Below are 24,731 nucleotides of genomic sequence, written 5' to 3'. Positions count from 1 at the left end.
CCGAATCAATGCTCTCAAAGTAACAACTACATAGTGAAAGAGTCGAGATGCTCGCGCTGAATGGAGGACACCAAGAGACGTTCCGTTCTCATGCAAGCAGCATAGGGCTTTTATTCGAGCAGGCTCGGGCTCACAGCGTGACCTTAAACCAGTCAGCAGCTGAGAGCCCCGAGCTTCCCTGAGGGTGACCTTATATAGGACTTTATTATCCGTTATGGCAAAGCCCGCGCATTAGTAGCCAATAGGTTTGAAGTATCGCATCAGGGTCTGCACGCAGGCAGCCAATCATTTTACACTGAGTCACATACTTTTACCAATCATCTTAAGGAGAGACACATGTCCTAATTTGGGCTAGTAAGAGATACGTGCCAAGCTGCATGTGCCTACGGATCCTTGGAATGGGAAAGTGACCTTGTAGACAGTTTCCTGGAACAGGGCTGGTGCCTTTTGTTTGTTCCCTTGTCCCCTTTAGGGTGGGGTTGGGTAACTTTTTACTTAAGGGGGCTGGGATGGCCTCTTTTATTGTCAGGATGGCCTCTTTTATTATTGGGATGGCCTCTTTCAATAGCACCTTTGATGAGGGAAGAATTTCATACCTCTCAATCTAAAGATAATATAAAACATGGGGAGGCCTAAGAGTTACAACTTCTTGTTATGCATCTCTATAGATCTGCAGCTCCCACACACTATCTAAGAGAAAACAAGAATACAAGTATTTGTCAATGTGAGAAATGAGCTTTAACTTCACAATGAACTTGTAAAGGCTAACCTTGTAAGGAGACAGATTATTGTTAGACCAAGATTTGGCAGACACATTGAAAAAGTACAGAGGCTTTGAATGTAATGTTTGAATCTAGGTGTGCATGCATGTGACAATGTTTGAATCTAGGTGTGCATGCATGTGACAATCTGTAACTATCTGTATGTTCCCTTTCTTTAAAGAAAATCTGACAGAGGCACCTTACAATAAATTAACTAACTAGAAGGAAGTCTCTTATTCTTACAGGAAAAATAAGTCCATTCCCCATTTCAACTGTGTGATCTGAAGTATTTCTTCAAAAGCCTTGGATATTCAGAGTATAGTTAGAAAGCTTATGGATGTGATGTCTTGTTAGGATTATATTAGATTTCTGAGAATATAAAGTTTAAATTTTCTATTTTAAAGTGGACAAAGAGTCAGACACACATGTATTTAATTACAATATACATCATGATGAGAGAATGCCTCCTGTTGTCCTAAAAGAGCTAAACTTGTAGAAGCAGAGAGAGAATGGTGCTTAATCAGAGATGGAGAGGTTGGGAAGGGAGGAGGGGAGGCAAGGGTTAAAGGGTACGAAATCTCAAATAACGGGTACAAAGTCTGGCAATATATTTTAGAGTATAGTGACTATAGTTAACATTAATACATTTTATATTTGCAAATGACACAGAGAATAAGTTGAGATGTTCTCACCACCAAAACAAGTGGACTTTGTCTTTGACATTAAATGCATAGTCATTCAATCATGACAGCACAACAGAGTATAACATCTCACTAGAAAACTGTGTGTGCACGCATGAAAAAAAAAGAAGTTAGTCTCCCACTGTAGCTTCAGCCCATTTCCCAGAATGCCCTTAGCCTACCTCTTCATTGACTTGGGGGAGAGTTCCTTTTCTACTTCTTTCACAGGCATGCTGTAGGGGTCCATGTTGTATTCGCTGTCATCATCATACTCATGGTCCAGCAGTGTTCTTGCCCATGTGCCCATGTCATAAGGGGGCAGCATTCCTCCAAACTCAGAGGGTAGAATCTCAGGATGAATTAGTTGGTGTAGACTGTTCAGGTTGTTACCATGTAAAAATATCTACAAATGAAAGAAGAAGGGTTGGAGGCAAACATACAGAGGAAATTATTACCACCCAAACGCTGCAGGGAAGAGCTGAGTACAGGAGAAACGAATAGGAGTTCTTCCTGTCTGTTAAAATACTTAGCCCTTTCAGCTACTCTGTTGAAACAGGCAGGGATGGTACTATTATCCTAACATTTCATGTAAAAACCCTGAGGCACAGGATTGTTTACTTTCTAGGTCAGATCATTACTGGGTTAGAGAGTTGAAACCACAAATTTGTTTTCCTGTGTCCTAGTTAAAAGTATGAGCAGAATAAGATGTGCAATAGATCTGCCCATCATAATCTTAGTTGGGCAAACTTGAGGATGTGCATAATGAATGCTGTTAAAATAGACCTTTGCATCAACTACAGAGCCAGCCCAAGACATAAAACCAAAAGATGTCATCAGTAGACCTTTCTCTTTCCTTCGGTGGGAATACTGTAAGCAGGAAATTTGTCTTTATAATCCAAACAGGGTGATGTAAGTAAGAGAAGTGTATTATCAGCCAGCCACATGGTGAAAGGCTGAATGAGGTCTGTGTTCAGGGATGTATGTATTCAATAGTGTGCTTTAAGATTTCCATGTTTACTGTCCAAATGGAAAATCAAATAAGGGATTAAAAATGGAATATTATATGTATACATTAGTGATTGATAGCATTGTCTGTATGAAACTTTTCTTAATAAGCTAAAGATGAATTCAACATATATAGTTAAACCGGGTGCAGTTGGCTCACACCTGTAATCCTACCTACTAAGGAGGCTGTGATCTGAGGATCATAGTTCAAAGCCAGTCTGGGCAAGAAAGTCCATGAGACTCTTTTTGTTTGTTTGTTTGTTTGTTTGTTTTTATTGTGAAAATACCATACAGAGGGGTTACTATTACATGGGCAAGATAATGAGTACATTTCTTATCAAGCATTGTTGCCTCCTCCTTTGTTTCCCTTTCCGGTCCATAAGACTCTTATATCCAATAAATCACCACAAAACTAGAAGTGGCACTGGGGCTTAAATGGTAGAATGCTAGCCCTGAGCTGAAGAGCTGAGGGACAGCACCCAGGCCCAGAGTTCAAGCCCCACAACCAACAACAACAACAACAACAAAAAGATACTCAAAAATTGTGTCTCCATCAATTGCTACTGCTTTTTCCATCTTGGTCTTAACACTGACAATCAACCTTCTCTGATAAACTATCTCATTCATCTGATATAAAATGTTTTTAATACACAGTTAAAAACTATAGTACATAAGTCATTTAATTTGTTGCTTCAATTTTAAGATCAACAGCCTAACACATGCATGCTTTTCCATACCTTTAGAATCCACAGAACTACATACCTAGGAAAACAAAGGCAGCTCAGTCTACAACATGAATATACTTAAAGGATTAGGTTATGCAATTCAACAAGTATTTTAACAAATGATGGTGAATTAAAACCAGCTGGCAGCAGATCATTGTCTATAATACAAAGGGAGAACACTACATTTAATACATAATTACAGGTGCCTATAGAAGAATTAACGTAGGTTAATTACAAACTTCACACCTTGCTAATCTTCAGAGAAATCTTCAGACTACAGCAGCAAATATTTATTTCTACATACATTCGTGTACACATACACACACACACACGTACTCTTTCCTAGTTGCTGTTCATGAGAACTGTTTCTCACACTATTTCTTATATGAATGCTAAATTCTAGAACCTACAACCCTACTTTATCAATATATGATCTCTTTGAAAACATTTAAATTGTGTTAAAAAAAAAACTTTACAATGGTGAATGTAATCTAGGCACTATACTTCTCTCTTCTCTAATGCTCTGTTATCTCCTCCCTCAGCATCAGTTCAGCTTTGGCCTGGCTTCACTGAGAATACAAGGCAGCCAGATGAGATCCACCACCCAGTACCTGCGTCCATGTGCTTTGCCTACACTGCTAGCACAAAAAACTCTACAAAGGTCAACATTGCCATCAGCATGCTAAATTTCATTCTCTGTGCTCTGCTCAGTTATATTTCTCAACAGTAGTCCTCAAATCACTGAATTCCCCTCTTCATCTGAATCTTTTTAATTTGAAAAGCAACTATAACAACAAACCATTGAAGCATACACCAAAGGAGTTGAGTACATTCATTGTCTTCATTCTCTCTTCCCATTTTTCTTGAATTCAATCCAAACAGGCTTTGTGTCCCACCATTGCAGAAAAACAGCTTCTATCATGATTGTAACTCATTGCTAAATACAGGGCCCAATCCTCACTCTTCATTTTGATTGAACAACTCTCTTCATTCAAGCATCATTTCCTGAATTATTTCATTTCTAGCTGGGTGCTGGTGGTTCATGCCTGTAATCCTAGCTGCTCAGGAGGCTGAGATCTGAGGATCTTGGTTCAAAGCCAGTCTGGGCAGAAGAGTCCATGAGATTCTTATCTCCAATTAACCACCAGAAAACACTGGAAGTGGAACAGTTGCTCGATGTAGTAGACTACTAGCTTTAGGCAAAAAAGCTCAGGGACAGTGCCCCATGACTGACAAAGGAAAAAAAATGAATTATTAAGTTTATCCTACCTTGTTAAATTTTTTAGTTTCTCAGCATCTTGATGTTCAAGAACCTCAGGTTTCAGTGCTTGGGCCTATTCTTTTGCAACCACACTTCTTCCTTGCTGATTTCATTCATTTAATTCATTTAGTAAATGTAAGGTCAGCTCCTGGATGGCTAGCAGACTCCACCCTCCTCACAGCAAAGTCTCCACCCAGTACCTGCGTTACCTAGGCAACTGGGACACCTGGAAGAGGTCACATCTGCATCCGCTGAGGTCACATCTGAATTTGATGTGGCCACACCTTTCTCCATCCATACCCTAGATAAGGCCTAGCCTAGGCCCAGACTCTCTCTCTCTCTCTGCTCTTTTCTAGCTCTCTCTGCTCTCTGCTCTCTCTCTGTTCTTTTCTAGCTCTTTTCTCTCTCTTTCCCAGCTCCCTCTTTCCCAGCTCTCCCAGCTCTCTTTCCCAGGCCTTTCCCCACCACGTGGAGGACCAAGACAGCCTGGTGCCAGCCCGAATGATTAATAAACCTACCCCTTACCTGAATACCACGTGCGTGGTGCTGTTCTTACTCGGCTACCTCTTCTTTAAAAACCTAACAGTAAACACCAGTGATGTTTGTCTTAAAGTTGTACTTGTACCTAGAACTCTATAAATTAAAATCTACTTTCTATCTGACAACTCCATTTAAGTGGTCATGAGCATCCCAAACTTAACAGATCAAAAACTAAACTCAGGACTAGGAATGTGGCCTAGTGGTAGATTGCTTGCCTAGCTTGCATGAAGCCCCGGGTTTGATTCCTCAGTAGCACATACACAGAAAACATCAGAAGTAGTGCTGTGGTAGAGCACTAGCCTTGAGCTGAAGAGCTCAGGGACAGTGCCCAAGCCCCAGAGTTCAAGCCCTACCCCTACAACCGACAAAAAAAAATCTGAACTCAAAACCATTCCCTAATATATCTCCATCCCTATTTCCAGTTAATCCTATGACAATCTTTCCAATTACTCAGGCCCAAACTCTCAACTCATCTTTTATGATAAGAGAACTCAATATCTACCATATATAGTGCTATCTTCAAAATATATTCTAAATAGTTTCTGGCCATCTCAACCCACAACTCAATACCTTCAACCTATAAACTAGACTATTGTTATAGTCTCCCAACTGGTTTTCCTATTCTCCAGTAAGAAATACAATAATTCTGCATTCTGCATTGTTTATATAAATAGAAATTAAATACATTCAACTTACAATTATTTTCAAAAGAAAATTTCTAAACCACATAATTTTAAATTAAATAGTATAGGTTGGATTACCTCCCCTCCATGTGAAATAGTGCTGACAATGCATCTTTCTAGGTATTTGTTAAAACTGTCAAATTAAATCACAAAATGCCCCAAACCTAATACTCTCCTAGTTTGCTAAACTTAATCTCCTCCAGTCCTTCTCAGTACAGGATTATGTTGTTACAAGTTACCTCTTCAGTCAAAGCTTTCAAGTACTTCCCACTTCACTGAAAACCAATATTATTGCCATGGTATAAGATGATAGATGTTCTGGTACACAATAACCTAATCCATATGCTATCACTCTTCCCCATAGTTTATTTTTGCTCCATCTTTTCTGGCCCCCTTATGGTTAGTACAATTCAGTAGATGTATGTTTACCTAAGACTTTTGTCTTTAATAACCTTTCTGCTGGGAACTTTCCATACACACACACACACACACACACACACACACACACACACACACACACACACACACACACACACACATACACACACACACACATACACACACACATCCAGTTCTACAACCTACTAGCTGTGATTCAGAGCAAATTGCTTAAACTTGTATGCCTCATTTCCCCATCTATGAAATGGGAAAAGTAACAATATGTACCCTAAAGCATTGTAGCAAGGATTAGATGAGTTAACATATGTAAAGTGTGGAGAGCAGCATGTGCCACAGAGTGAACACTACATAAGCATTCATGGTGTAATTTGTACTGAAAGCCCAGCAGGCATTTTGGATAACCAGATCACTCCTTCATAAAACAAAGCTTGAAAGTGCATTTGTGAGGCTTTTCACTCCCTTTTTTGAATTTTAAAATATGTATAATTTGATTCTTGATGGTAGAAAAAAAATTCTCAATATAAATTGTACTTCTGTACTGAGTTCTTCTTCCTAAAGTACTGAATTGCTTCCAACAAGTTCAGAAAACCCTCCATTCACGATTGATAGGTACAAATTTTTGTACCTATCAATTTCATTACAATCATAATGAAATTTTTGTTATACTAAAATACCTAAAGCATTTCTTAACATTGAGAAAACATTAGTATTATCTTCCACATAGGCTTTCAAAGTAAGTACATTTTATTGTGGAAGCAATCATTTGGAAATTAGACACATGCAAGGAAGAAACAACAGTTCTAAATATAGAACAAGATGATTTACATTTCTATATTAACTCTACAACCTTACAACTGCACCTATGAGTAAGCAAGTTACTTACCCACTTACACTCACACTTACTGCCTTAGCTTTGAAGAAAATATTTACTAAATTTACTCTTTAGAACTGAGAATAGAAGAGTGATCGCCAGAGGCTGAGGAGGAAGAGATTGGGGTAGGTTTGTTTGTGGGCTGAATAAATAAAAGGAAATATATCACAGTATGGTAACTAGAGAATGATAGTATCATATATATATATATATATATATATATACATATATATATATGTATAGATAAAGGGGTAGGAGAAAGATATGACAACAAAATGATATGACAACAAAAACATGCTATATGCTTTAGGAGATAAATAAGCCTAGATTGCTTTGAACATCCTAAAATGAATATGCTTGTGTACTTTTCAGATATGGCACATATATTGTTTTTATATTTTCATGGCAATGGACATGATAAGACATTTTTAGATGCCCTATTTAGCACGTACTGCTGAAAATTAACAAGGCCTCTTATAGATGGAATATTTGTATAACAACATAGAAACACATTTTACCATAGTGATATGCAGACAGAATTTTTCATAATTCAGTGATTTTAGTAAGAGAAAAGCAAAGACACATACCCTTTTCCGAGTCTTCTCCTTGAGGAAAGGTCGGATCACAGTGTACAGGGCATGGATATACCATGGTTGGTTGACAAAATGAATTCCTCCAAATCGTGCTGGGAAGCTATCCTAGAGGAGCATGGAAGGAAGAGAGGCAAGTCAGACTTTTGTGCATGAGGAAGTTCAGGGAAGGTCATCTACTGTTCAAATTGGTTATCCTGCATAGTAAAATGACATTGTCTGTGCAGTTAAGAAGAAAGAATTTTACTGCATTGTAACTTCTATCCTGAAACAGGTAATTTGTAGACAAGCCAATCCTTACAACAATAGATGGCTGAAAAGAATGTTAGCACTTTCAGGAGTGTCATATTTTACTCCTGAAAACTGTTAACAGTTATTACAGTCCCAGAAACACAAATAGAAAGATTAATTAGAGCACGGTTCCTATAATCCTAGCTACTCAGGAAGCTGAGTTGTGAGGATCCTGGTTCCAAGTTACTTTAGGCAGGAAAGTCCATGAGACTTATTTTCAATTAACCACAAAAAACCAGAAAGGGAGTTGGCTCAAGTAGAAGAGCATTAACATGGATCAAAAAAGCTCAGGGAGAGCAACCAGGCCCTGAGTTCAAGCCCCAAGACTGAGTTAATAAATAAATACTCATTACGTAATAAATCCATGTTGAGAAAATGGTTTATTTAAATGTTTAGCATATACTATATTTAAATTAAAAGATCTTATAAAATTTAAAAGTAGTCATTTATTAGGTGACTGCTATTAGTTCCTAGCAACCTAGTATGACATTAATTTCTCCTCCAATGGTTTCTCTGCCTTCAAATCTCATGCTTGAAAATCCCATGAAACAATGGCATCAGATAATCACAGAAGACTATTATCATCAGCATTACTGTTTCTGATATGATTCTTCTGCCTAGATATGAGTGGCAGAGTGATACTCTTGGTGGTTTTCTAGACTACAAGAGCTTTCCTTCACATCCTCCCCATATGTGCATAGCATCTAGAGAAATTCATGGCCTCACACTAGTGTATTTCTCCTCCATGCTAGCTCAGATTCTCACCGAAGAACTTCTTATATCCACCATTAAACTCTAAAGCTCTGGGCTACATTTTTAGCCCTTGCCTCCAGAGCTGCCCAGGTTTCTGTGCTTGCTTGACTCAGATGACTTGTCTTATGTTCCTCAAAATTCAACAATGCAACAATGCATCTGGAAATATTTTTGTTGTGATGTAGCTAATATGATCTTGTTCTAAGGCAGGGAAATCTTTTTTAAAAATTTAGGCTGCTATACTGCTGAAGCTAACCTACTTAACAGGCTTTACAAATATATACTGCTGCCAGGCGCTGGTGGCTCATGCCTGTAATCCTAGCTACTCAGGAGGCTGAGATCTGAGGATCATGTTCAAAGCCAGCCCAGGCAGGAAAGACTGTGAGACTCCTATCTCCAATTAACCACAAAAAAAAAAACCCCAGAAGTGATGCTGTAGCTCAAGTTGTAGAGGGCTCCCCTTGAGCTGAAGACTGCAGGGACAATGCCTAAGCCCAGAGTTCAAGCCCCATGACCGACAAATATATATATATATGCTCCTGAATGAGCATTTTATTTCCAAAACAGAAGTGAATAAAGACCACCTGGTCTTTAAGTTCACCACTAAGCCATTCAACCCAGAATCTTTGTTTACAGTTCTTAAACGTTGAGAATCACAGGGAGGCCACAGAATGGCCTGAAAAATCAATATGTAGTATGTACACATAACTTATACATAATGCCACGGACTCTTAAAAACAATTTTTGATCTATTTCCAATGACTTAATCACTATGGAGGCAACATGAAAGAAGGAAAGCCTTGACTTTACAATCAAGTAGATCTCGCTTGAAATTCTGACTTAAGCACTCATCAAGGTCCAAAACATAAACATAACCATTGATTTCTCTCCCCCCCCCACTCTGTGATCTTTGTTTCTAATAATGCTCCAGGTTTAATAATATTTACCTCCCCCCTTCTTCTGTATTACCCAAATAAAACCTAAAACTCAGAGTCTACTATGCTTGCTTCACTTGCTTTTCCACAACTGTACTCTACTACCTTAGCCATGCTTCCAACCCAGATTTTGGCTGGTAAATTAGAGGTAAAGTATCTTTTCTGCCTGATCTGGCTTCAAATGATCAATTATCGTGATTATGTTTATATAGTTAAAATATACAAAAAAATTACTAAGAATGATTATCCAGTTTTCAGCTTTCTGAGTAGCTAGGATTGTAAGCATGAACCATGAGTACTGGCTCCATGAAGCTCTTTTTTGGGGGTCCAGTCGTGGGGCCTGACCTCTAGGCCTGAGAGCTGTCCCTCAGTTCTTCAGCTCAAGGCTAGCGCTCTACCACTTGAGCCACAGCGCCACTTCCGGCTTTTTCCTTTTTGCTTATGTGGTGCTGAGGAATCGAACCCAGGGCCTCATGCATGCAAAGCAAGCGCTCTACTGCTGAGCCACCTTCCCCGCCCCATTAAGCCCTTTTTAATTCCCTTCTCTTATTTCTCCCTCATCCATATCCAATACTGCATTTGTCAGATGATCCTGAGATTGTCTCTTTTATGTCCACCTCTACTAAAATGATCAGTCTGATATACCCATGATCAGATTCCATTTCCACACAAGTACTAGAAGGATTCATGTCAACTATTAATTTGGAAATGGAAGCATTGAACAAGAATTAAAGTCCCTGTTGAAGGATGCAGTAGTCGCCACTATTAAGCTAGCTCTCCAAAGGGACAGTGTGATAGTCAGGATGTGGGTGCACTATCTCTCTTCCATTTCTTGTTCTTTTTCAATTTTATTTCATTGTAAAGATGCTGTACAGCATGGTTACAGTTAAAAGAGTAAGGTGATTAGTACATTTCTTGTCCATCATTGTTACTCCCTCCTTTGTTTTTCTCCTGCTGTTCCTTCCTTACCTCACTCACTCCCACACACACACACACACCCGCTCCTCCCCTACCCCCCCCCCCCCCCCCGCGAAGTTGTAAAGTTCATTTCCACCGTAGTGTCTTGTGATTCTCATTATGGCAATGGGTCATCCTGTGTCCTTGTTTCAGCATTTTGTTATTCCCATTCCCCTCCCCAATTAGGTAAATGTATATGGACACAAAAAGTTTTCCTCTGTTGTTCTTTTGAATGTACTATGAGATTTTTCTGTTCCTTTTGTATGTTCTTATCCCTTCAGTATATCCCTTATTGTCACTGTCTTTGATTTTGGTTCCCTTCCATTTCTGAAGTACCATTTAGGAGGTAAGAAGTCTCTGGATAACAGCAGAAAATATGGCCACAGTATTTCTGGACCTCTGAATTTTAAGTTTAGAAGTAGTACTCCCTTAACTTCCATTGCTTCAGCTCTTCCAGTGAGGATTATTGCTTATAATAAACAGATATTCTTGAACTATCCAGAGAGATTTCTGCTTTGTGTAGTGAACTGAGGCAAACTCTGCCTGATTCATTGTTTTCCCCAAGCTAGTTAACATAGTGTGTGTGTTTGTGTGTGTGTGTGTGTGTGTGTGTGTGTGTGTGTTTGTGTGTTTTCCAGAGAAGAGCTAAATGAACTTCATTGCATGGAATAGACTCTAATATTTACAATGTTCTGAACTACTTTTCTTCTCTGAGCCATAATATTTTCACTAGTGAAGAATAGAAACTAATAGAAATGCTAATAATGGGAAAATCTGTTATATATTGAGCAAACTTCATACATAGAGGACTACAATACTCACACTCAAGCACAGTTTACAAATCATGGCAATCAAACAGCATTCCAGGGTCTGGGAAGGTGGCTCAGTGGTAGAGTGCTTGCCTTGCATGCATGAAGCCCTGGGTTCAATTCCTCAGTACCATATAAGCAGAAAAAGCGAGAAGTAGTCCTGTGCTCAAGTTGTAGAGAGCTAGCCTTAAGCTGAAGAGCTGAGGGACAGCGCCTAGGCCCAGAGTTCAGGTACCACGACTGACAAAAAAATAAAAAAATAGCATTCCATGGAACATAATACCACTAAGACGCTGATCATTGACTTTGCCGGAGACACTGCTTTAGACAGAAGACAGTGACAGAAAAATTGTGCTCCTGTTAGTGAGTGTCTTGCCAAAAGAGGATGATGAAAGCTAGTGAGATTTCTACCTTCAAAAGCCTGTGCTGATTCATCCAGTCTCATCATGATTTTTCCCTTGAGCAGAACACTTTGTGCTTGGTGCACAGCTTGTTAGTCTAAATGTTTTAGAGAACGGAGAATTGGTCTGCCAAATATCTAGCAGAAGCAGCATTTCTCTTAGGCTTTATTAACAGTATACCCAAACAACTATCATTCTTTGGAAAATGGTGGGTTTGGAAGGAACTCCAAGCATGCAAGGTTTGATATTCCTCAAAAATGGAATGTTATTATGAACATTTACAAAATAAAGATCAAAGTCCTATATATTCTCCTCATTAGAACCACAGACACTATTAATGAAACAAATATATCCATTACATATACATATCAGTGAATTATGTATGTATTTGTACCAAAAATGTTTGCCTCAATATCTGTTTAAGAAGAAAAACTAGAGCATCTAAACTATTAGCATTACTCAAATTTGTAAATTAATTTTGATGAAATATAAATATTGAGCGAGGCAATATTATTATATATTATGAGATTGAAAATGATATAACAAACAAAAACTTCTAGTTCAATCAAGATACAGTTCGCAGCCACAATAAGGATAAGAAGAGCTTTCCTGAAAGTCAAATGCACAACAAGTATATTATTTCACAAGTAAGAATTCTAGGGTTCCTCTATCAGTCTTATTTATGTATCCTCACTGGGCATAAATTATATGCCTCACTCATAAAACCAGAAGTAAACTTATCTAATTTATTTTAATAGTTTCTTTTCCCCTTTCTTATACTTTTATCTAAGCACTTTGAATTCTTCTACTTCTTTCAACTGGTACATGTATCCCAGCCAAGGACATATCATGATAAATTGTTGCACTCAGCTGTTATGTATGACACTTCCAATTCTGTGAGTGTATTCTTAAAGTTATGCTAGGATCTGAAAGATTGCACTATTCCTTTATGACACTTTGAGTAGAAAACATGTTTTAGTGGAAATGTTAACAACAAAAAAATTAAAGATCATTTATAACCTTACCAACCATAAAGAAGAAGAATACTAGCTAGCCACTGGTGCCTCACACCTGTAATCCTAGCTCCTCAGGAGGCTGAGATCTGAGGATCATGATTAGAAACTGGCCTGGGCAGGAAACTCCGTGAGACTCTTATCTCCAATAAGCTACTCAAAAAAGCCAGAAGTGGCACTGTGGCTCAAGTGGTAGAGCACTGTCCTTGAGCAAAAGAAGCTCAGGGACAGTGCTCAGGCCCAGAGTTCAAGCCAGAAGTGGCACTGTGGCTCAAGTGGTAGAGCACTGTCCTTGAGCAAAAGAAGCTCAGGGACAATGCTCAGGCCCAGAGTTCAAGCCAGCACCAAAAGGAATACTGTAAGTACCACTGAAAGCTTCCACTCTTCTCAGGCTTTGCATGGCTAGTATGAAACTCTTTTAAAATCTGGAAGATTAACAATAGTCATTTACAGCAGTCCCTAGTGCAACCAAGGTAGAGTTTGTACCCTTTCATTAGTTTGAGTCTAATGGACCACATGCTCAGTGCCAGTTTCTCTAAAAGAGAGCCTCAGTACTAACAGCAAATGTGATTATTGTAGTGATTATTTCAACAGCTGGTACAGCTGGTTCCCTCATTAAGATCACCACTCTTCAGCTGTATTTAAACTTACTAAGGTTGATCTGTTATGGCATGCTAACCACACTGTATATTTTTGAGGTAGTATAACAGCTATATACCTTGTGCATATTGGTTACAAGTTTGTATCAACCATTTGGATATATGCCTTAGTCATCTTCTAGAAGGTTCAGATTCCCACTCCCATTCCCCTACCCACTAGAATCTGGACCAGAAACAGTGGCAGTTATAGGAGGGATCCAACACACCGTATCCCATCATTAGCCACAGACAAGGAATTCTCTGCCATTCACAACAGATACAAGGATTTTCACCTACACATTCTAACTAGTGCCTTCCACCAACTGGAGAGAGACAATTGGGAAACTATTTAATAACCAGCTAATGGAAATTTGTGTCTTTCTTGTAAGTGATAACGATCTCTATTTAAATAAATACAAATAACACATCGAAGACATGAGATTAAAATCAAAATAGGCGCATTTAGAAAGATGTTTTATCTCAGCCATTTACTCCTCACTGCTCATTAAAATGTTCTGTTACCCAGGCAGATATACAAAAAGACAACTTTAGTTAGATACAAAGAAATAATCTATTACACTCTTGGTTTCTAGGTTCTGATGACAGACCCAGAGTGTTTCTCAAAACAGACTCAACACAAACAACTAATTTGTAACCTGTTTTGTCTTCATTTAAATAAGTAGGCACAAACATCTCTCTTTTGTGAATAAAACAGATGTGGTATGTTCACAGCTGCTTTTTCTGTCAGAGAAGTTTGATAACAGATTGAAGTTACAGCCCCCTAGTCTCATATAAAGACACCAGACTTATTTAAGTCAGCCCCTGCTGCTGTTTAACTAATGCCACCAAGAAGTGAGAAAGCCTTGAGAACATGACAGAAGCCATCCTCACTCATCCTCAAAATTCACGAAGCATCATATGAGTCAAATCCAACAGCAGGAAAGAACCAAAAGTAAAAAAACTCACACTTTGTAAAAGCAAACAAACAAAAAAAATGCCACATCGTCTGGTTCCTAACCAAAGGTTATTTTATGAAAACCAAATGTACAATAAAGGTGACAAATAGCTACAATTTCTGAACAAAATAGAATATGTAGTAATTTCTTGTAACCTGTGTTAAGTCTTATATTATCCATCTATACATTAGCTGACAGCTGGAAGGCCCTACTCTTACTTCAGCTGGTATTTCAATAATGGATTAGGTTTCCCACTTGACTTTCAAACTGCTTTCAATAACACACAACCAGAAGTGCTGATGCTCCCATATCCAAAATTGCCAAAGGGGAGTTAAGCTGCAGAACTGCTAGAGAAACTAAGAATAGCAAATTGCAATAAGAATCAGGCAAAAGTTCCTAAGTGGCTATTTCAGGACACGGTTGCCTTCATCAAGCCTGTGAAATTAGCCAAGATTGTTCCTAAAGGTTTGAAGCCAACCCCTAAAGGTTTGGCAAACCAGGAATTATCACATTCTATTTGAAGAATATAGACTTATAAAATATGAAAAATGAATTTCCATTCCTACTCTTTACTTCTAGGCCTCAGTTATAATGACACTGTGATTCATTGAGTGAAATTTTATGTAAGATTGGGAAATATTGGAATCAACTTTAATTTACTTCACCAAAAAGGAATAAATACAATTTGATAATATGGAATATTAAAGAGCCATTGATATGCTATATTAAATAAATTCAAATTTGCAAATATATTCAGAATATAATAACAGGCTAATAAATAAGGAAAATTAACTTATTTTTGAAAATAGAGTATACCTAGAAAAACATTCAAAGATAAACTTGGCTAACTAGGATAATAGGAGACTTATTCTTAGTATATTTTATATTTTACAAATGTTCTGAAATGGCCATGTATGTTTTCTCTCTATATATGTATATGTGTATACCTTTATTAATATTTGTACTAGTAAAATAATACACACTTTTAAAAAATCAACAGGAAGACAAAAACACTCTAAGCCTTAGTTCAATAAATAACTACCTAAGGTTAGGTAGTTTTTAGTAAATATAAAGGAATATAAAGAGTCTTTACCATAAAAGAGATTATATATTGTTAAAGAGAATAATAATATGAAACAAGAAAATAAAATGTCCATATCATTTCATGAGAAAGGAAAATAAAGATTAAAAGATTGGAAAGAAAAGTTGAATGAGGAAAATAGTATTTGGAATTGAAGTATTGGTGACTTTTTAGTGCAGATGAGTCTTAGGGACATTGGTTTAGCAGGAGTAAGCATCCTGGAATAAGTTGACATATATATGTACATGCATGTATGTATATGTGTATATGTATGTACATACATACATATACACATATTTTAGTGAAATCAATGTAGACACATTCAGTTTCAAAACATGGGACCAACATCTGAATTCCAGGAGCTTCCTAGATTCACAGCATGTAAAAAGTGGAGGGACAGAGTAAGATGTGGGGACTGAGGAAGATAAAAATGGGATGTTTCTGTTGAAAATCCTTAGAATAAAAAACAGAGATTTTTATCTCTTAACCTGCCCAGTTTGTTTGGTGATTTCCATATTTGTTTCCACTCAACTTAATTCCTAGCAGAAGGAAAATGAATATAGATATATAAAGACCATAAAAATGTACGATCAAAGCTGTTAGCACCAGGAAGGTATCTACAGCCTGAATCCTGGTCCTGTAAAAGGGGACATTATAGAAAATAGGATAAAATATTGTCTATACAACTATACAAATGATTGGTTGAAGGAAGTGCATAGGTAAGAACTGCTGGGCGGAGGATGCTGCATCATAATCTTAGCTAGTTGTAGCAGAAATTGAAACAGAAAAGGGTCCTAGTGAATGGGCAGTGTGAGTGATGTGTTGAATTTCCAGTGTCAGTGCAACCTTTCTTAGGAAGATTTCCACAAGCTGTGCTAATTCTGGCTATTGTAAATACACAGAAAAAGCAGAACAGATCTGTGAATACATTTTTTAAATGCACCTTTTCCCTGTGAAAATAATCTGTGTACTTTAAAGTAATAATGAATAAATACATTCTCCCCTATTTTAAGTCAAGGACCAATAACATAGAACTTGCTCAAGTGAGCTTGGAGAGAAGAGATTACTGAAGCCAGCATGCTGGTTTTCCAGTCATTTGCCAGGACACTTATAGCTTTACCACTTCCTTCCAATACTGTGTGGTCTCCATATGGATTGTGAAGCAGTGGTTTATAAATGTAGCTTGAGAGAATCTAAAGAAGTTTCAAGCACATAATTCAAGTACATGTTGTTCATAAGCACACAATAGAACCAAAACGCAGGTTAGAGGCAGCTCTTGTGCCTGGTATTGCTAATGATGAGTTCCTATTCTGTCTCCAAACATCTCCTGTAAAGTCTGGGGGTAGAGAGGATAAAGCCTCAGTTCACTTAACCAGAAAATATTTTCTTTCTCTTATCTCTTAGTTCTATTGTAAGAAGAGCACAAGACTTCCGCTACGGGTCATTACTCCTTTCCCCAAATCCAGAAACACTTGATGTATGTAATTTTAAATGCAAAAGAAATGGGAATTTCTAATTCAGTGCTTCAAAGATTTTATTGTGCTTTCCTTCCACTTACTATAAAATCCTGCTGATACTTATCAACTTGGGTTAATTTAAGAAAATTCAAATTAAACCACCAGGAAATGCATATGGCCTAAGAATAATTTTTCTTCTTTCTGTACATTCCTGTGACTTTATTGCCAAGCAATAACTGCCCAAAGCTATTTTCTAGAAGTTGTCTAACAACTACAAAGACATCTGACAAATAAGTTGTTTTTAAAAAAAAGCATTCAACAAGTTGTTCAATCATGCTGCACTTCAACAGAGTGTCTATGTCAATTATTAGCACTTACTAAGTCACATGAAAAAAAAACATCTTAATTATTCAAGCATTCTTATCAGGGCATCAAGACACATCTGGAACATTTCCTTCTACAATCTCAGTCATAGAAAGCAAAAAGTTTCCAGTAACTTTTTATAATGTACTCAAGGATGCAACCTGACTTACTTGTGGTTTGCATTTTGAAATACTATAGACCCATAGGAAATCACCAAAAACAATCTTTGTTTTTACCCATGACTCAACTTCCCCCAGTGGAACAATGTAGTAGCATAAACCACAAACCCAGGAAGCTGTCACTGGTATAATCTTCAAGCCTTGTTCTCATTTTACCAATTTTGTAAGCACTCATTTGTGACTGTGTGTATTTATGTGCTCCTATGTAAATTCATCATCTGTGTATTTTTGTATGAAACCTACCATATTCAAGATACATGAATATTTTATCACTAAAAAGCCTGCTCATGGTACCCCTTCAGTGTTACACCCTAACCCTCTGACCCCGTTCCTAACTTCTGAAAAACATTTATCTCTTGTCCATCTCTAAAATATTATTGATTTGATAACTTTATGTATGTAGTGGATAAAGTATGTCACTTTCTGAGAATAACTTTTTTGCCATGTGTTTGATACACATGCAAATTCCAAATTGTTGAATATTTCAATAGGATTTATTCTTGGATTTTCTTTTACTTTATATTGCTAAATATTGTTGTATGGTACAGATATGCAGGAATTTTAATTGTTTATCATCTAAGATTTTTGTTTGTTTTCCCTTTGGAATCATACAAATAAAGCAGCTCTGAATATTCAAGTATAAAACAGGTGAACATGATTTTTGTTCTATGATATGTTTCAAGAGTGCAATTGTGTGATTATAGTCTCATGTTTCATTTAATAAGAAACTTACAACTATTTTGTAAAATGGCTACTTTTAATTCATGTCTGAGATAACCCAATTCTATAGTTCTCGTCTAATATTTATTTTATGTTTACACTTTTTTTTACTAATAAGCCAGTCTAAGAGTTAGGCTGTCATATCTCATTATGAATTTGTAAAGGTCTTTCATGTCCTAGATAAAAGTCTTTTCTGAGACACATACTTTGCAAATATCTTCTTCCATTGTGTAACTCATCTTTCATTTTTAGCAGGATTTCATATAGCAAACTTTTTGTATATCTTTACATAGTTGTACAAAGACATTGCCACTTAACAAACGTTTATGAATACAATACATCTTGATCAGTTTCATCCCTTTTAACATTCTCACCCCTCCCTCCATTACTCACCCCTTCTCACACACTTCTTATAGAAAATTTTTGAAGAGGTTCAATCTGATGATTTTTTTAATTGATCGTACATATAGAATCAAACCTAAGCCCCATTTGCCTAATCCAAGATCACAAATATTTTGTTATATTTTTCCAGTAGCTTTATTGTATTTTATACCCAAACTTATTTGAATTAATGATTTTATAAAGTCTGAAATTTGAGGTTCTATTTTTGCAACTGGATGTCCAATTGCTTCCGGCACCATTTGCTAAAGAAAGCTGTATTTCCTCCATTTAATTATGTTTTCTTTTGTCAAATGTCAGTTGATCATATTTGGAAGGTCTATTTGTGAATTTTCTATTCTGTTCCACTGATCTATGTGTACTGTTCTCTAAGTTCCACATTCTAATATTTCCCACGTTATTTATTTATATAATATATAATATATTTATTTGATAAAAATAAGAGCAAAAACTATTAGTATTTAATAAAATGTTTTTCAAATATAGTCCTAGGTTGCTTTTTGAAAGAGTTTATTTTTTTCAGAAATAACTCTTTCCAATGGAAAACAGACAAATCAGCTTGCCATTTTCTTTTAATCTTCTAAGTTAAGAATATGAGTATTAAATATTTCTTATAATATAGGAAATGAGAAATATGTCAAAATAAAAATATCAAGTATAATCCTAAACCAAAGATACATATCTAAAGGTGGAAAAGAAAAATTAGTAGGAAAAATACAACTAAAAAACAAGTAGTTTAAAAAATATGAAACTCCTGATGTACCTGAAGCAAGAATAGACAACGAAGAAATCCTTTAGTTTTGGGTTTGGGTTTTTTTGTGGGGGGTTGGGGATGAAAAGATCATGGGGCTTAAACTCAGGGCCTGGGTGCTGTCCCTGAGCTCTTCTGCTCAAGGCTAGTGCTCTACCACTTTAAGCTACAGCACTACTTCTGGATTTTGAGTAGTTAATTGGAGATAAGAGTCTCAGGGGAACTTTCCTGCCTGGGCTGGCTTTAAAATGAGATCCTCAGATCTCAGTGTCCTGAGTAACAAGGATTGCAGGCATAAGCCACTAGCATGTGGCTCCTTTAGTGTTTTTGATTTAGAGATTAACCTTAACTTTTTAGGGAAATTTTTTACATGATCTTAATTTTATTCTTGAGGCAACAATAGCACAGCAATTTTTAAATCCTAACTAATTAAACAGTTGTTTGTCATGGTAAGCATTTACTCTATCATAATTTCAAATATGCTTACTCCACTTTACTACATTTGTATTCATTGGTCAATGGAAAAGAGATTAAACTTGATTATTAAAACTTGGCTAGGTTTAATACAAACAATATATTCTATATAATCTTAAAGCAGTAACACTAACTCATCAATTTCTAAACCAGCACATTGTCTTTTCCACTTTCTTAGTGTAGTTCAAAAGACAAAAAGAGTATTTTATTGATAATATATTAAAAATTGTTATACAGAATTTTTTGTCAATTCTCTAGTGATTTTAACACACCTAACAAGTATGAATGTTTGTTCTCTAACTGAAATAGAATTTATACACTCTCTTTTAGGCTAGAGAGGCTCTGATGGTTTATTGAGGATGATTCTCTGACTTAGAATGCCAGACTTATCACATGAATTTATTTCTCCTCCTCCTATGACTCCATTAACTATGATCTAGCTAGCTAGCTATCACCTATCTGTCTGTCTATCTAATCTATCTGTCCGTTACATTTTCTTGATCCATTCATCTACTGAGGGGCATCTGGGTTGGTTCCATATCTTAACTATGGTAAATAATGCTGCTATAAACATAGTTGTGCTAGTAACTTTAGTATGGTCTCTCCAATTCTCTTCAATTTAGTATTAGAATGCCAGGTACAGCAATAAGACAAGATAAAGGGGATCCAAATAGGGAAAGATGAAGTGAAACTCTCCCTGTCTGCAGATGACATGATATTGTATTTAAAGAATCCCACAGACTCCACTCCTAAATTACTCGAGCTGATTCAAAACTTTGGCAAAGTAGCAGGGTATAAAATTAACCCTCAAAAATCAATGGTTTTTCTGTATGTCAATGAGAAGAGTACAGCTGAATTCAGGAAAGCAACTCCATTCGTAATAGCTCCACAAAAAATGAAATACCTAGGAATTAACTTAACCAAAGAAGTGAAGGACCTCTATGATGAAAAATTTAAAAACCTGAAAAAGGAAATCAAAGCAGAACTTAGAAATTGGAAAAACCTCCCAGGCTCCTGGATGGCAAGGATTAACATCATGAAAATGGCAATCTTTCCCAAGGCTATGTACAAATTCAATGTGATACCTATCAATATTCCAACCTCATTCTTCAAGGAAATGGAAGAGGCAATCCAAAAATTCATATGGAACAATAAAAGACCCCAAATAGCAAAAACGATCCTTACTAGAAAGAACAGTGCTGGAGGAATATCAATACCAAATTTCAAACTCTACTACAAAGCCATATTTTCAAAACAGCTTGGTACTGGCACAAGAACAGACCTCAGGACCAATGGAATAGAATTGAAAACCCAGAAATGAACCCACAGACCGATAGACATCTAATCTTTGATAAGGGAGCTAAAAAAAATAGAATGGAAGAAAGACAGCTTCTTCAGTAAATGGTGCTGGCAAAATTGGTTAATCACTTGTAGAAAACTAAAGCTAGATCCTCATATATCACCCTGCACCAGAATCAACTCCAAATGGATCAAAGACCTTGAACTCAAAGCAGACACTCTGAAAACATTACAGGATGGAATAGGAGAAACCCTAGGTGTCCTTGGCACAGGTTGAAATTTTCTTAATAGAGACCCAGAAACACAACAAGTCAAAGAAAGGTTGGACAAATGGGACTGCATGAAATTGCAGAGCTTCTGTATGGCAAAGGACATAGCTAGCAAGATCAATAGAAAACCCACAGATTGGGAGAAGATCTTCACTAGCCATACAATGGACAAGGGTGTTACATCTAAAATAGACTTGGAATTCAAAAAATTAAATCCCCAAAAACAAATCCTCAAAGAAACAACTGCCCAATAAATAAGTGGGCTAAAGACTTACAGAGAAACTTCTCTGAAGAGGAAATAAGAATGGCCAATAGACATATGAAGAAATGCTCAACCTCTCTAGCCATAAAAGAAATGCAAATCAAAACAACATTGAGATTACATCTCACCCCTATTAGAATGGCTATAATCAAGAACTCTAATAACAACAGATGCTGGAGGGGATGTGGACAGAAGGAAACCTTACTGCATTGTTGGTGGGAGTGTAAATTTGTTCAAACACTTTGGAAAGTAGAATGGAGGTTCCTCAAAAGACTCCACATAGAGCTCGCCTATGACCTAGCAATCCCTCTTTTGGGCATTTACCCGAATGATCACAAAACCAGCATTTGTTTTTGCAAATGGAAGTACCTTGATAGAGGCATCTAAGAAAGTACAAATTTGCCATTCCTCCATTTGGCGATGAGCCAAATGATAATCTTCCAGAAATGATTAAAACTCTCCTTATAAAATTATTTTGAATTCACCCTAAAGTAGATTTGAAGGCTTCATGTTTACTCCACTTAGTTGGACTAAAGTAGTTTTGATCTTAGATATTATCATTAAGAAGATAAATATGTATGGTCATTTGGATCTGCAATGCTTAGTTGCATTCCAATATTAGCAAGACTATGTATAGAGACAAAAGGAAAGCAGATTTGGAGAAGACTAAACATCACTGAAGACAGGACTGACCTTTATGCTTTGCCAGCAGAGCATGAGCAATTCTCTAAGCAAGTAATGATATATGAATCTAAACAACATATAGTTTTATGTGGCAGGAAGTTTGACTTCTAAATGACTCATTCCTGTTTCACACTGCTAAAGCGCCAACCACATTAAAAAAAGAACATTAGATGAAGTTTTTGCATAACTGGGATTCTACTGAAGATTAAACATGACACAGTTGGAGAACCCAGTCTCTTATCTGTTCTGATAATGGCTCCAATAGGCTAGAGAGGAGATCAAAGATCAAGCACTGGCAGAAGTAAACAAAAAAGAACTAAATTCACACATTGTATTTACAAAGCCATAAGGTAAATGGTGTAAAAGAGAAACAAGAATATTGAAAGATAATCGGTAATAGCGATAAACTGTACTCCCTCAATCTTTATTTTTTGACAGTAACATTTACTCTACTTCAACTTTCATCTCCATTTGGCTTTGTGAATAGCCAGTGCACAAAGGTTATAAGATTACACTAAGTGACAGCATATTGTGTGAAGCATATTGCTTCAAATCTAACAGCAATTCTTCATGTTGGATATCCACAAGAGCTAGTCACACAGTGCTTTTAACAAAATTGCTTCATATGCCTGTGGGTTTTTTAAGTCGTTAATGTAAAGGTGATATACAGAGGGTTTAATGTTACATAAGTCAGGTAATGAGGAAATTTCTTTTTGATAGCGTTACCTCTTTCCTCATTTTCTCCGAGTTTGTCACTGTCAACATACTACCCCCACAAGTTGTATAGTTTATTTTCAACAATTCTAGTGTCACTAATTCATTTGTTTAACCTTTATGCCACCATTTTTGTGCTTCCCCTTACCCTGCCCCAAACAGATACAAGTTAGATACGGACAAGAGGTATATCTGTGTTTTAATAAGCAAGATCCTTACTATGAATTCTATTATTCAATCTTGGTAACATAAATGCTTGATGACATGTTTAAGGTGAATCAATAGCTCCTAAAGCTATTTACCTATACGCATCCTGTCAAGTCAAAACTTAGAGAGAAAATTCAAGTGTTTTAGAGTGGTATTCATATCCTTCTACTATTTGTTCTCATCAAGTTTTGCAAACTTATTTTCTGCTTCTCTTCGTTAGGAATGCACTGAATGAACACAACCACATTAACCTCTTAGCTGATAGCAAATTGTATCCTTCCTGTCTACAACACCAGCAATCATTCAGCACCGAATGCTTCTAACAGTGCATTTATTTCCTTTCAAATTCCTTCAAGAGCCTCCAATGATATTTTTTTCTTAGTCCTTTCTCAAAGTAAGATATCATTTTCTTTTCCTTTCTGCTTCTTCAATGTCTTACTGTTATTTTTTGTGTACCAATCTTGGGGGCTTGAACTCAGTGCCTTGGTACTGTCCCTCAGCTTCTTTTGCTCAAGGTTTAACACTCTATCACTTGAGCTACAGGTCCATCTCTAGCTTTTTTTTTAGTAGTTAAGTTTATTGGAGATAAGAGTACCATGGACTTTCCCGCTCAAGCTGGCTTTGAAACATAATCCTCAAATCTCAGCCTCCTGAGAAACTAAGACTATAGGTATGAGTTACTGGTGCCCAGCTTTACTTAAAAAGTGTTTTGAAATTAAAATTAACATAGCAATGAAATATATAAGGATATACTTTTCTAGTAATGAAAAAATTTTCTATGATGATCAAAAAAGAATAGTTTTATTTCTTTCTCAGTGTCTTAGATTTTGGATACTATAACAAGAATACTATAAACTAGTTGGCTTAAGCATTTATTTCTCACAGTTCTAGAGCTGGAAAATTCAAAATTATGGCATAAGTATGATTAAGTGAATGTCTTCTCTAAGGAAAGCAAGAAAGCAAGCAAGAAGGAAGGAAGGAAGGAAGGAAGAAAGGAAGGAAGGAAGGAAGGAAGGAAGGAAGGAAGGAAGGAAAGAAAGAAAGAAAGAAAGAAAGAAAGAAAGAAAGAAAGAAAGAAAGAAAGAAAGGAAGAAAGGAAGGAAGGAAGGAAGGAAGGAAGGAAGGAAGGAAGGAAGGAAGAAAGAAAGAAAGAAAGATAGAGAGAGAGAAAGAAAGAGAGAAAGAAGGAGGGAGGGAATGAGGTAAGAAAGGAAAGAAGGGAGAGAGAGAAAAAAGAAACAGAGAAAGAGGAAGGGAGGTAAGGAAGGAACAAAGAAAGGGAGAAAGAAAGATAAAAGAAAGAGAAGAAAAAAAAGAAGGAAGGAGAGAAAGAAAGAGATAGAAAAAAGAAAGAGAGAAAGAAAGAGAGAAAGAAAGAAAGAAAGAAAGAAAGAAAGAAAGAGAGAGAGAGAGAGAGAGAGAGAGAAGAAAGGAAGGAAGGAAGGGAAGGAAAGGAAGAGGGGAGATGGAGGGAGGGAGAGAGGGAAAGACAAAACAAAGGAAGTTATCTTTTACCTCTTCTTCCAGAGTCAGATCCATCATGATGGTTTCATCCTGATAACCCAATGACCTTTTAAAGGTCTTATTTCCAAATATAATTAAGA

At 36.7% G+C, this 24,731-nt stretch overlaps 1 protein-coding gene across 1 annotated transcript in view; it reads right to left on the bottom strand.

The window, feature by feature from the left end:
* Positions 1-24,731, bottom strand: part of Clvs2 (clavesin 2) — a 59,919-nt gene that overhangs the window by 4,156 nt on the left and 31,032 nt on the right. Inside the window, exons 4-5 of the mRNA XM_070015361.1 lie at positions 7,513-7,623; positions 1,624-1,844 (exon numbers count right to left, since the gene is read on the bottom strand). Of these exons, the coding sequence (XP_069871462.1) occupies positions 1,624-1,844; positions 7,513-7,623 (332 nt within the window). The remainder of the gene's footprint in view (positions 1-1,623; positions 1,845-7,512; positions 7,624-24,731) is intronic.

The sequence above is a fragment of the Dipodomys merriami genome, unplaced genomic scaffold (assembly GCF_024711535.1).
Source record: "Dipodomys merriami isolate MVZ:Mamm:240054 unplaced genomic scaffold, mDipMer1.0.p SCAF_112, whole genome shotgun sequence".
Classification (NCBI taxonomy): domain Eukaryota; kingdom Metazoa; phylum Chordata; class Mammalia; order Rodentia; family Heteromyidae; genus Dipodomys; species Dipodomys merriami.
The sequence above is the reverse complement of the archived record's forward strand: the minus strand, read 5'-3'. Positions and strand labels throughout refer to the sequence as shown.